Raw genomic sequence first — 14,422 nt, forward strand, 5'->3', positions numbered from 1 at the left:
AAATTGTTATTGAACATCAACTGTCAACCATATCATGAGAATCATTTTTTAGGATTTTTCGTTGTTTTTTGGGGATGTTGTTTAGCTGTAAGGGAAGCAGGGGTGGTTTTGGGGTATGTTGCATATGCAGATCGACAGCAATAAATTAGCAAAAAAATATGCCGCGTCGTACGATTTTCTAGCTCTTTAGGTTCGCGAGATATGGCTATCGATGATGTGACATAATATTAAGCTACATCAACCATTGTTTCTCGGTTAGGGGTGGAGCAAAAAATTTGTTTTTGTGGTAATAAATTAGCAAAAAATTAGCAAAAAAATATGAAACTATTCCAAATATGGACTTATGAAATGGATGATCTGGCTTAATAGACATTACATACATAGAAGTAGTGGGCTAGTATACTACCTTGTGGGACTCATGACTGAATTTGGTTACGGTTTGATAGTTCATCGTCCACTTTAGTTTCAAATTATCTTTGATTTAGATATGATGTTACATAATAAGTCAAGGTATTTGTTAGGTAGATATTTTTTTGATTTTATAAAGTAATCCTAGGTGTCATACTTTTCAAATGCCTGGCTGATGTCCAGAAAGGCTGCTGTGCAATATTGTTTATTCTCCAAGGCTCTATTAATTACATTTGATATGCGATGGCATTGTTGTACTGTAGAATGAGCTTGTCGGAATCTAAATTGGTGTTCTGGTATCCAGTTTTGGAATTCTAGATCGCTTAAAATTATAATAATATGTACGTTGGTTGTCTCTGTACTCGTATGACACATAATCAATTGTTTGTTTAGTAAAAATAATTTTACAATAAATTTGTTATTATATTATTACTCACATGTTTCCAAATTCAAACGACAGAAGAAATTAACTTGTTAAAACTTGAAACGATTGAAATAAATTATCGACATCTTTAAACCCTTAAATATTACTTAATTAACATTCCTAACTTCAAAATAGGAGCAACACGAAATTTCTTATCCATTATTTATATATAAATGTTTTCAGAAAGGAAATAAGTTTGGATAAATGTAGCGATATTTTGCTCCATTACAATTTCTATAATTCATCCCTTGAAGATTCCTGCAAACATCTGCAAAGAAACTGCACAACTGTCGATGAGTTGAGTGGTTTTAGATCAATAAACGGATCATGCAATAATTTTAATAAAGGAAGTCTTGGGGAATCATATACAACATTCGAGAGGTGAGTTATAATTTATATTATTTATAGTTATTACTATTCTAATTGGATATACCAAAATTTATAGTGGATTATTTATAAAAAAACCATATTCTTCTCACCTTTTCACCTTGTTAAAACATTTACCAACAATATATTGTAGCGAATTACAGTTAAATAAAACTCACAGTTCGATTTATATACGACTATATTTATTTACAAGTTTACAGTTCGGAATTCTGTCTATAACTTACTTAATTTACAAAATCGCGCATTATTTATATCAAACGTTATCCTTAGGAATTTTCTGCCCATCTCTAGTAATTGCGTGACCTTTGATGCCGAACATTCGGGAGAATCCATTCCCCTCGTCGCTCGCTGCGCCATTCATCCCGATATTTCGGTAAACATCTGGCTGTCGAGATGGAACCTGTTATACTACGGGGGTCGGTCAAAAGTATTCTTTCGTTACAATATCAATTGAATTACATTAAATATGGCGAAACCGACACATTAACACTGAGATGATGTCAAGAATTTATAAAGCCAGTTTAAGACCAATAATGGCATATGCATTAGAAACAAGACCCGATACAGCCACAACACAAAGACTATTGGAAACGGCAGAGATGAGATTAATGAGAAGAAATACAGAAAATACGCTGAGAAATCGAAAAAGGAGTGAATACATTATAGGCTATTGATTATGTATTTTAGAAAGGAACTACATTTTAACATGGTTTTATTGTTTCATATAGTCAATGGACCTCTAAATAAGAAAAACCCGCGGAGTGCTACCATTTAAAGGGGTGCGTTTTTGAGAAAGGGGTAAATTAGTCCCTAGGCACAGGGCGAATTAGGGTGAGTTCTATGCACTTTTGGTACAAACACGTCTACAGGAAAATTGTTCCAGGTTAAATTTACTATCAAAGCATCAATTTTGAACTCAAAAATATTTTTTTTTTACAAAAGTATATTCAAAAGAAAAGCAAGAAAAAAACACGAAAGATAGCAATTTTGTTTTTTGCCTCATAACTTTTTCCACGGGGATATAGGTATAGGCAGTGCTTCACAGAAAAAAAAACTATCATTCTTTATCTTTAAACACACCTTTGGTATGAGTCTATGATTTATAGTTTCCAAAATATGATTTTTCAAAGTTCGCCACTCACAGCGATTTCGGCCCTTTTTCCTTGTTACTTCTCAAACATTGTTTTGTAACTTTTTTCTACGTAGATTTAGGTATATGCAATGTTACATTTAATAGGAATAAAAGTAAATTACCTTTACAATAGTCTATTGTAGAAGGCTGTATGACTATTTTTAGCCAGATATGGTTGTTCAAAGTTTTATACTTTTAATGATTTTTGATATATTTTAAGATTATTTTTAAATTTCTCATTATAACTTTTTTTATTGTATATTTAGGTATAGACATTGTAGAATAAAATAGAAAGCTTATTTTCTTTCCTTTAAAATAGTGTATTGTAAAAAATTCTAGGACTATTTTTAAACTAAAGATATGCTTTCTCAAAATGTGACATACACATACACACATGCGATAGGTCCCACTAAGTTGGAACCATATGGAAAACTTTTTTATTATTAACTTTATGAAAAAAATTATTCTTTATAAAATGCTCTGCATAGTCTAAAATCTAACATGCAATTATCAGATATAAAATTTTATCAATAGTGTATGATGTATGCTAAAAAATATGAATTTCGCTCAAGAGTAAAGTACCTTTATATTTCACAATAAAGAAAAGTTATTTGGAATTAAAAATTATGTTACAATATGCAATTATATTCTTCTACATGAAAAAGAATTCAAAATTTTTCTCAAATTACTAAAACCCTTGGATATCCTACGGACCTAAAAATAGTCCTAAAATTTTTTGCAAAACACCATTTTAAAGTAGAGAAAATAAGCTTTTTTATTTTACAATGTATACACCTAAATGTACAAGAAAAAAAGTTATAATGAGAAAAAAAATAATCGTAAAAAATATCAAAAATCAATAAAAGTATAAAACTTTGAAAAACCATAACTTGCTTAAAAATAGTCTTATAACCTTATACAATAGACCATTTTAAAGGTAATTGACTTCTATTCCAACTAAATGTACCATTGCGTATACCCAGAGATGCGCAGACAAAAGTTACAGACCAATATTTGCGAAATAATGGGGAAAATGGTCCGAAAATCGTATGAGCGGCGGCGAACTTTGAAAAATCATATTTTGGAAACTGTAAACCCTAGAGACTTTTGCCAAACGACATTTTAAAAAGGAAGAACGGAAGTTATTTTTCGCTGAAGCAATGCCTATACCTATATCCCTGTGGAAAACATTATGGGGCAAAAACAAAATTGCTTTCTTTCGTGTTTTTTTCTTGTTTTTCTTTTGAATATATGTTTGGAAAAAAAGAATGTGTGTGTACTTTGTAGGGACGTAAGAAGTTATACTTCTATTATATGATTTCAACGAAATTAATATAAAAAAAATACTAAAAAAATACTACGTTTTCACTCTAATGGCATATAAAACAACATAATGCAATTCTACATCCCACCAGAATGAAAACAATGGGAACCTTCTCTGGTTACACCTCCGAGGCTTCTACAATTTGCAAGCCATACGGATGCTGAGACTAAGGAAGATGAGGGAATTCTACAATTTACAATTCACGTCCCATCTGCTCAGCGCGGTAAAGTTCCAATGAGAATGGTTCCCTTCATACTCCACACAGAGTAAATGTAAATCAAAAATGAATAACCATTTTCAATTTCGTTGCAAAACGAAACCACAGCCGAACCATATTCCAGTCCAATCAGAGAGTGCTGCAAGCACCTCTACCGGTTTCGAAACTTATTAGTCTCTCATCAGGAGGCACCAGAGAAGGTTCCCATTGTTTTCTTTCTGGTGGGATGTAGAATTGCATTATGTTGTTTTATATGCCATTAGAGTGAAAACTTAGTATTCTTGCTAGCAATTGCCGCTAGGGCATCTATGCCATTTCGTTCGTTGCAATCCGGGACTGCACGCTGGGAATTGTTTTGGTTGGATCAGGGAGAGCAGCATATGTGCCTCCTGATGAGAGACTAATAAGTTTCGAAACCGGTAGAGGTGTTTGCAGCACTCTCTGATTGGACTGGAATATGGTTCGGCTGTGGTTTCGTTTTGCAACGAAATTGAGAATGGTTATTCATTTTTGATTTACATTTACTCTGTGTGGAGTATAAAGGGAACCATTCTCGTTGGAACTTTACCGCGCTGAGCAGATGGGACGTGAATTGTAAATTGTAGAATTCCCTCATCTTCCTTAGTCTCAGCATCCGTATGGCTTGCAAATTGTAGAAGCCTCGGAGGTGTAACCAGAGAAGGTTCCCATTGTTTTCATTCTGATGGGATGTAGAATTGCATTATGTTGTTTTATATGCCATTAGAGTGAAAACTTAGTATTTTTGCTAGCAGTTACCGCTAGGGCATCTATGCCATTTCGTTCGTTGCAATCCGGGACTGCACGCTGGGGATTGTTTTGGTTGGATCAGGGAGAGCAGCATATGTGCCTCCTGATGAGAGACTAATAAGTTTCGAAACTGGTAGAGGTGCTTGCAGCACTCTCTGATTGGACTGGAATAGGGTTCGGCTGTGATTTCGTTTTGCAACGAAATTGAAAATGGTTATTCATTTTTGAAATTAATATACTTTAAACAGTTTATTTATATTTTATTTAAATATTAAACCAATTTTAATACTTACTACTTTCCAAAAATTTTTATTAAAACAATACCAAAAATTAAAAAAATAAAAGAATAGAACACACGCAAACACGTTGAAAAATGAAACAAAGAAATTATTTCTGAACAATAATGAGCAATAATCGTTAACAAAAATTTTAACTACATACGTATTTTCTGAAAAAAAAAATATATTAAATATACTTACAATCATAAAATGTATAAAAAAATAAAAAAAATTTGCATTGGGGATTGAACCTGCGACTATCAGGTTGTTAGATTTTGAACTCACCGCACGCAGAATTTAGCTACCGAGACATATGAATGATGTGGAAAGATATAGCAACCTAAACGTTTTAAACTTTTTTGGCAGTTGCTTATTCTCTTAGTTTAATCAAATAAGTTTGATTCTTGTGGAATTAAAATATTAAAATACAAAAAAATATTGGGACCGTGCAAGTTCGGAAAAGCGACACCTGGTTTCATAGCTCAGCAACATTTTTCGCACTCTTAATTATATTGGCCAATTATATTAGTCCTGGTTGCTGGATAATAGTCCAGGCCATAGCCCAAAATAATTATAAGAAGAAAAGTAAGATTTAGGTTATGTTATTAAAAGGTAAACAATTGTATGTAGCAAATAAAATTAATTATTAAAATGCAGTACTGCAAGCAAAATACAATTATTTAAATTTACTTTTATATAATAATTGCGTATCATATCAATATTGTGGAGCAACATATCATTTTTCTTCTTCAATGACAGTAGGTATGAAATATACGTCAATTTGACAATTTCAATTGACAATATGATTTATTTAGGAAAGTTGCAAGATTTCTCCGCAATTCGCGCACGATCGTTTCTCGTATTCCCTCCAAGTACTTGCACAACGCGAATAGAATAAAAAAATGTATTAGATGAAGATTGGTAGAAATTTTGTTGGTAATCACATTATGTAAATCAAAGCATTACCTACTAGCTAGGTATATTTTAAAAATAGGTATGTAATTTTTTATTACAATACTGAAACATTTACAATTAGGTACGTAAATATACACACAATTTGTTTACCCATAACCATTGAATTAATAAAATAACCGACATATTGAACAATTGTTGACAGGTCATTGTAATTACCCAGTCAGAGGACGTATAACGTTTAAGTTGCGCCCAGGACCAAGACTTTTGATGAATTCGCGCACATATAAATTTACTTCCAACGCGCCTAAGGAAGTATAACTTAAAAATAAGTAAATATATAACATATTAAATATATTAAATATAAATTACTTAAGCCGTCCTCTTGTACCTTACGGTGTCGAGGCAATTTTTTGTCGAGTTGAAATCGGTGTCAAAATCCTCGTGCATAAACAATTTAAATTAAACCTTTACTGTAAATAGCAAATTGATTGCAAAACATATATTTATTTTATAAATTGTATATAATAAATATATAAATTATACTATATTAAATATATTAAGTATAACTAAAAATATTTTTGACTTTAAAATGTGATATTTCGATAGTAAATTTAACCTAGAACAGTTTTCCTGTAGACGTGTTTGTACCAAAAGTACATTTAAAATTGATTTTTGAAGTAGTTACATTTATTAATAAATTAAAATTTGGTGCTGATGTAAAGGTAAAATATTTTAATCATTTTAGCCTCTGGATTGTTGATATACAATGTCAATGTCATTTAGAGGTACAGAATTACCTAACCAAATAGAATCGCTAAGATCTTCAAATTGCATTGTAAAATATTTAGCAATTATTCAATTTCAACCAAATTATTAAAAATTTAAAAGCATTTAAAACCACGTTAGCCGCATGCAGCAAACATAGGCTAACTATTGTTGCCGTGAGAAGACCCCATAGTCCTCGTTCTATTTCCGGGGGGGGGCCTCAAATCACCATCTAGCCGAGGGCCTCCAATGGAGCCAGACCGGGCCTGCATAGAACTCACCCTAATTCACCCTGTGCCTAGGGACTAATTCACCTCTTGCTTAAAAACGGACCATATGACCATAACAATAAAATTCTGTTAACGTTGTAGTTCCTTTTATCTCTCTTATTTTGAACATAATCAATAGCTCAATAGCCTATTTAGAAGATAATGTAACGTACAGTGTACAAACGAATAGACTAAATAGAAAAAAGAATGGAATAGCCACATAAGCAGAACGGGGGAGACACGTTTGGGCAAAATAGCAAGAGATAAATCACCAATCGGTAGAAGAAGTATCGGTCGACGGCGCAAGAGATGGAGTGACAACCTTCCATAGAGGTATCTATCCGCCAATGAACAAGCAGAATTGCTTATAACAAGGAAGAAGAAGAATTATGTTAATTAAAAATTTGAATTGCTTCCAAGACAAACATATTAACAAATCATCATCATCATAATCATCATAATCATTGGCTCTACAATCCCTGGTGGGTCTTGGCCATTTCTAGAATCAGCTTCCACTCCTTCCTATCCTTCGCCTTGGTTCTCCAATTTCGTACTCGTTAACACTCGTAAGAAGTGGCGGCTCGTGGCCTTGGAGACAGGGTCGGCAGGGTTTTTTTTGTCTCCTCATATAGGTATACCATCAAACTAAAAGGCTTAAATCATCATAGGAGATTTTGTTGTTTTTTGTTTTTTTTATTTGATGTACTTGATATTCTCTCTTGTTTCATGGTGTTTCGACGATACGTGTTGATTCTTTTGAGACAAGATAAATCCCGTTTATTTGAGGCAGAAATTGGTGGTAATAAGAAAATTGATGAACAGTTTGTTGTAATGAATTGCAGTACTTACTACATAGAATTATACATACATATTTTGTAACTTATCCCACTTTCTGAAAATATTTGGATCGGCATAATTTTTAAGTACCTCATTTGTAATAATAAATATCTTAAAAATTCTTTGGCGGAAGTAACTTTTAAATTTTGAATCATAAAAGAGGTCAAAAATTTGCAAATCTTCAAAATTCGAAAAACGAGTATCTATTTGCATAATAGTAGGTATGGTTTGTTCAAAAGTAAATGGTTTGAGTTCAGTTAGTGCGGTCGTAAATATTATTAAATTTATCTGACCTGGCCCATTGTTAAGACCCACCCGGAGCGATAAGCCACCGAGGTAGACAGAGTTGGTCTTTTGCAATTAACACTGATTAGACGGTACTCCCATAATAAAGCCTAAAATAACTTTTACCTGAAACCGGGCCTTTTATACTATTATCGGTTAATCCGGGCTGTTTATAGTGATAACTAATTGAACTTAACCATTTACTGTTTAACATACCATATCCAAAATTTCAAGATATACCTACTCGTTTTTCGAGATATGTATCATGTCGGTGTCTTTTTTGGGATGGGTTGGAAATATCAAGCGAATCCAAAACGGCACTGCGTATATATTGGAAACTACTATCATTACGAAAATCTCTGAGATTTTGCACCAGCTTTCGTATTCTATTTTCGGAATTAATAATGGCAGTTGACTGATTTTGAACAACAATGAATATCTTGGGCCAACTCTGTCTTAAAAATATTTAAAAGAATATTAAAAGAGTAATTATTTAATAAAGTTCTCAAACCGATTGCTTCACGGATCGAGGTATCGCCACTTTCAAAATCGTCGCCTTCGATAATAAAATCAAAAACTTCCAAAAGCTGTTCACGAAAATCTGCTACAGATACTAAAACTACCAGAGATAATATCTCTATAACTACCTGCTTAGATAAAACTAACCGAGATTTAAAATTTCATCGCGTCTGACAAACTGTTCGCTTTTTTTTTCGAAACAAATTTGTTCTAAAGCAGTAATCCGTTTAGGTGAGCTAAACTGGCAAGAAAAGACGATAGTTTTTATTTTTTTACACGTATCATGCAAAACTAAATTCATTATATGCGCATAATAGTGAGTAAATAAAGCTTGTGAAATAGTTTTAACTTTTGCCGGGAGGCTATTCAATTCACCACACATCACAGCAACGCCGTCATAAGATTGCCCCAGTTTGCCCTACCAATTTATTTTTGATATCAAAAAATTTTAATCTGTTCTTTAAAACACCAAAAATATATTCTGCCTTATTGCTTTTACCCACGTCTCTAAAACCTAAAAACCTCTCATAAATATTGCTACTAACGCGTATCGAACAACAATAATTGATAATTGTGAATGACATAATAATCAGAAGTTTCATCTACTTCCAGCGAAAAGCAAATGGTTTTCTAAATCTCAGATTCAATGACGTTATTCAAAATGTAACTATTTGATTATATGTATTAGTTCATTCTGTATTACGAATACACTTCGAATCAGAAAGTAAATATTTCTAAAACAATTTTATTAATTCTCTATAATTACTTTGATTTTTAACAAATGCTTCGATCCATCATGTTCACTAAATGATAATTCCTGACAACTTGAAAAAATTACAATATCAATTAAACGACGTAAAACAATTATTATATAACGATTATTTTTGACAATTTCTGCCGATGCATGCTTCCAAATGAAACACCGACCGGCAGATTTAAATATGCCGTACCTGGCCGCTTAATGCCTACGGAGAGAATGTATGTTCTCTTGCTCATCGACTTGATATTTCGTTGAGTTTTACGTGTAAATCGTTAAGCTACGGATGAGTTGGGTACGGCTAGCCGAAAAGTCAGATGAATGGCTCGGATCATTGATTTTTGAGAAGTTTGTTATGCGCAGGGATCACTTAACGCTCGGATTGATCAAATTCTTTTAAAAACCATGAATAAAATTTAGTCTGTATTATCTGACAGATTTTTTTACTTCACAGATACAAATATTAAAAAAATATATATCTATAAATATGTGGGTCGGCACTGCCGACCCTGACCGGCCGCCACTGCTCGTAAGTTGTCTTCCACCTGGTCCTTAAAACGTGCTTTGGATTATAATTGACTCTTCTATAAATAATTCTTCAATTTGGAAGAGTGATATCATCGTTTAAAGGGGGAATGTTCTCAAATTTAAATGTACACGACGGCCCTCGGAAACTACCTGTTTAATTTGCGTTTTCTCATAAGAAATCACAGAATGTATAATTAATAATTTATTTGTGCTTCTCTATAGCAGAATTGGTCTGCTATGACCATAAAAACCCTGAATTTTGTCGATCCATCGATTATTACCCTCATAAAAATATCAAAAAACATGTTTTTTTTTTTCAATAGTAAAATTAGTAAAAACTGAGGCAATAAATCACGAATCCATAGATAAAAGGGTTAGGTTACAAAAAACCAGTTATTTTTTACCTCGTTCCAATAAGAGTAGCAAGACACGTTCATTTACCTAGGCGGTTGTGTGGGAGTTGAATTTTCTGATTATTTATAGTGAATTTTTAATTATACATATTCTGTGATTATAAATAAATATAAATAAAATGTGTAAATTATAAATACAATGGACGAACAACCGAATTGTTCTGAGTGTAGCACTGCATTTTCAGATTTAGACAGCGATTAATATTTTCTATTAGTTTAGTAAGTTTGTAGTGCTTAGTGATTGTAAAATAGGAAGTGGTTGAATGCTCAAATATATTAAATTTACGGAAATAAAAGGCAGATATCGAGCACTAAGTTTTATTAAATCTTGCCCAAGTATACTTTCGCTCCTAGAGCATCTTCAGGGGCATTTCGTTAAAAAAGGAAGGTATTCTCGAATGTTATTAACATTAGTTTGAATTATGGTGGCATCTTATAACATATACATAGGTACTTAACATACACTAGACTACGGACCAACAGATAAAAATTGATTGCCGGTACTTCAATATGCAGAAGTACCCAAGTACCGGCAATCAATTTTTATCTGTTTGTCCTTCGTCTAGTGTATGTTAAGTATATGTTATATGTTAAGTTAAGTTCCCACCATAATTCAGACAAATGTTACAATATATTAATTTATCTACATGTTTAACTTACTGACGACGTCTTGATCTCTACTCCAGAGACTGCTTTTAAAGTTAAAAAAAAATAGAAAATAAATAACATAAGAATATATAAATATATAATAAACAAATAAAATGAATATAACTATCATTTATATAATGAAATTAGTTTATCCATTATCACAGACAAAACCCAGTACATTCTGCTCTATCACATAGGTATAGGGCTTTTCATTCACAGTCATTTGTTTCGAGCTTCTGTCATGTGTCACATAATATTAATATATCTACGTCATACGTTATTGGCATCTACCCCATAGAGTTAAATATTAGCATAGAGAGAGTGTCATTCAGAGCGAAGTGACGACACCATCTTTTTTATTTGGATTAGTGCTGTTTCACTCTTACGCATAGTAAAGCTGCTACAGTTGTCCTCCTCTTCCGTGCCTATATTCACACTGAATGTCATCATAGATTTTCGATACAATGTGTTAGAAAGAGATGCAGCAAACCAGTCCATGAGATCTTGTCGTCAGTAAGCGCGGAAGGTAGGCTCCCTCTATGTTAATATATACCTCTATGATCTACCCATGATACACACCAAAGACGTATGACGTAGATATATTAATATTATGTGACACATGACAGAAGCTCGAAACAAATGACAATCGATGAAAAGCCCTATACAGGCAAGATATCAACAAAAATAGCCAGATACAACAAAAAGAAAGGATTAACACCAGCTTTCAGAACTAATAACAACTTAGGCAAATACATTAAGAACCATAAGAGCAGAATGAGAAAGCAATTACAGGGTGGTGTTTACAAACTGGCATGTGGTGACTGTCCAAAAACTTTCATCTGTCAAACTGGCAGAACCTTTGACAAACGAATAGCAGAACACAAAAGGGCTTTAAACAATAGAAAAACAGACAGTTCTTCATAGGCACTTCACCTTCTAGATCTTAATCATTCATTTAATGAACAGTTCTTCTTTTTCTTTCTTCACTTTTGGCGTGCATACTAGTGCATTTGCCAGCACATTTCTTAGCATTGCATTTGGTCTTGCTCATGGCAATATGCAATACTGTTTCTATGAATTTAAGCGAGCTCGCATACCGAAGCAATATTCTACATCGCATGTGGCATGCATTGCGAAAAGATACGTACTGAGTGTCACATCTGGTTTTCGGTGAATCTTCGGTGACTTTCGGTGGAATTTCGTTCACCGAAAACCAGATGTGACACTCAGTGCGCATTGCGCATCCTTCTGCAATGTATGTAATGCGATGCAGGGATATTGCTTTGGTTTGCGAGCTCCCTAATGGTATTGGTGAAGGTCAGTAAAACACAGATAACACAATAACTATAACACAACAAAGGAGTTTAGACAGCAATTTAACAGAAAAGTTATAACTTTGGGTTAGCTTCTTTTAGTTATTCTTTTATTTATATGTTCATCTTGTTGATGCGTAAGAATTTATTTAAAACTTCTATTTGTTTTTTGTTAATATTTTGTAATATGACTTTGATGTTAGAAGTGTCAGCTGCTCCTGCAGCTTGTAGCTCTTTATGTATATCCCATAAATTTACTTCATTAATTGGACAATGAAGAAAAATGTGGTCTAGATCTTCTTCCTGTCCACACTCACAGTATGGATGTGTTTTAATGTTGATTCGATGTAAATGAGTTCCAAATATACCATGTCCTGTTCTCATTCTTATTATGTTCGTTGAGTGTCTTCTATCAATATATGGAAACTTTTTAAACCATGGTGTATCCGGGAATGATTTTTGTATTTCTCCATAGCATTTCCCTTTTAATTGAATGGAGTTCTTCCAGAAATTGTTATGTTTTTCTTTGATTCTGGCTTTCAATTTTGGGAGTATGTCATTATAATTTATTTTTATATTAGCAGGGATTTAGAGACTACTTCCAATTTTTTCTAGTTTATCAACATATTCATTTTCCTCAATGCCGCTATGTCCTGGGATCCAAGATAATTTGAATTTATTGCCACTGTTGTTGGATTCCACTATTAATCTTCTGGTTAATAATGTGACATTATCTGTTTTAGCACTTAATCCAATTTGTTTCAACTTATCTATTGCACTCATAGTCACTAAAGAGAATACCTTTTGAAATATTTTTTTCTAGGAACACACTTATCTCCTTATTTATTGCACTAATTTCTGCATTACATATATTTAATTCAGATGGTAATTTTGAAGAATAGGAATAGTTTAAATTTGGCATGTATACTCCAAACCCCACATGATCGGTTTGATTTTTAGATGCATCAGTAAATACAAACTGGTACTTGTTTATTAAATGATTCGTTTACGCTTTGAAAATAATATTATTATTATTATATATGTTATTTTAGAAATATTTAAATAGACAAGGCGGAAACGGCGGGTTCGTTGGGAAAAATATTCCCATGAGATATTTTTGCATAATCACATTCGTGAGACATCCCAGAATAAGGTTCAAGAAGTCGCCCACGTGAAAAGTGGGCCAATTTTTTTTTAACAATTTTTTTTTATTCAAATTGCAAAAATCAATATCTTTTGCTCTGACTAATTGTTTTTAGGTTTTTTGGACCATTCTGGACAAAAAAGGTATCTTATAATTTTTCTCTAAAGTTGGTCTTTTTCGAGTTATAAGCAATTTAAAATTTGAAAAACGCGAAAATGGCCATTTTTAAGACTTAATAACTCGGTTAAAAATTATTATTATGAAAGTCAGAAAGTGACTAAATCAAAGTTTAAAGTCTCCGCTACACGATCCTAAAAAAATCTGTGTCATTAATTTGCTACTAAGCTGTTATTTTTAATTTAACAATGAGCGGTTACATCGTATTGGCGCGGTTGTAAATGTGAGTGCGAGTAAGATGCACAATTGGACTGCTGGAATGGTTTCTCTCTCGCACTCAGTATTTACAGACGACGCACACGTGCATGGTGCTTATTATTATTACTTAAAATAACAGCTTAGTAATAAAACAATGACAAAAATTTCTTCAGGATCTTGTAGGGGGGGCTTTAAACTTTGATTTAGATATATATTGACTTTCATAGTAATAACTTTTAACCAAGTTATTAAGCCTTGAAAATCGCCATTTTTCGTTTTTTTCAATTTTAAATTGCTTATAAGTCGAAAACGATCAACTTTAGAAAAAAATTATAAGAGACCTTTTTTGTCCAGAATGGTCCAAAAAATTAAAGAAAAAATTGTTCGGGCCAAAAATATTGATTCTTGCAATTTGATTAAAAAAAAATTGTTTAAAAAAAATTGGCCCACTTTTCACGTGGGCGACTTCTTGAACCTTATTCTGGGATGTCTCACGAATGTGATTATGCAAAAAAATCTCATGGGAATATTTTTCCCTTCGAACCCGCCGTTTTCGCCTTGTCTAAAATTGATTACTGGAATTGGTTGAAGTTGCATCTCATATTCAAATTCATAACAGGGTAATTTATCATATCTGTGAATTGAGTCTCTATATGGCTCAATATTATATAAGGCTTCAGATAAATATGATTTTTCTTTGTTTCTCCCACAAACTG

At 32.7% G+C, this 14,422-nt stretch overlaps 1 protein-coding gene across 7 annotated transcripts in view; it reads left to right on the forward strand.

Moving 5' to 3' along the window:
- LOC114325165 (peroxidase) overlaps positions 1-14,422 on the forward strand; it is a 221,520-nt gene that overhangs the window by 149,084 nt on the left and 58,014 nt on the right. For all 7 annotated transcript variants that reach the window (XM_050650086.1, XM_050650088.1, XM_028273140.2 and 4 more), the window contains exon 4: positions 1,016-1,213. In XM_050650086.1, coding sequence (XP_050506043.1) covers positions 1,016-1,213 — 198 coding nt within the window. The remainder of the gene's footprint in view (positions 1-1,015; positions 1,214-14,422) is intronic.

This window comes from Diabrotica virgifera, chromosome 5 (assembly GCF_917563875.1).
Source record: "Diabrotica virgifera virgifera chromosome 5, PGI_DIABVI_V3a".
Classification (NCBI taxonomy): Eukaryota; Metazoa; Arthropoda; class Insecta; order Coleoptera; family Chrysomelidae; genus Diabrotica; species Diabrotica virgifera.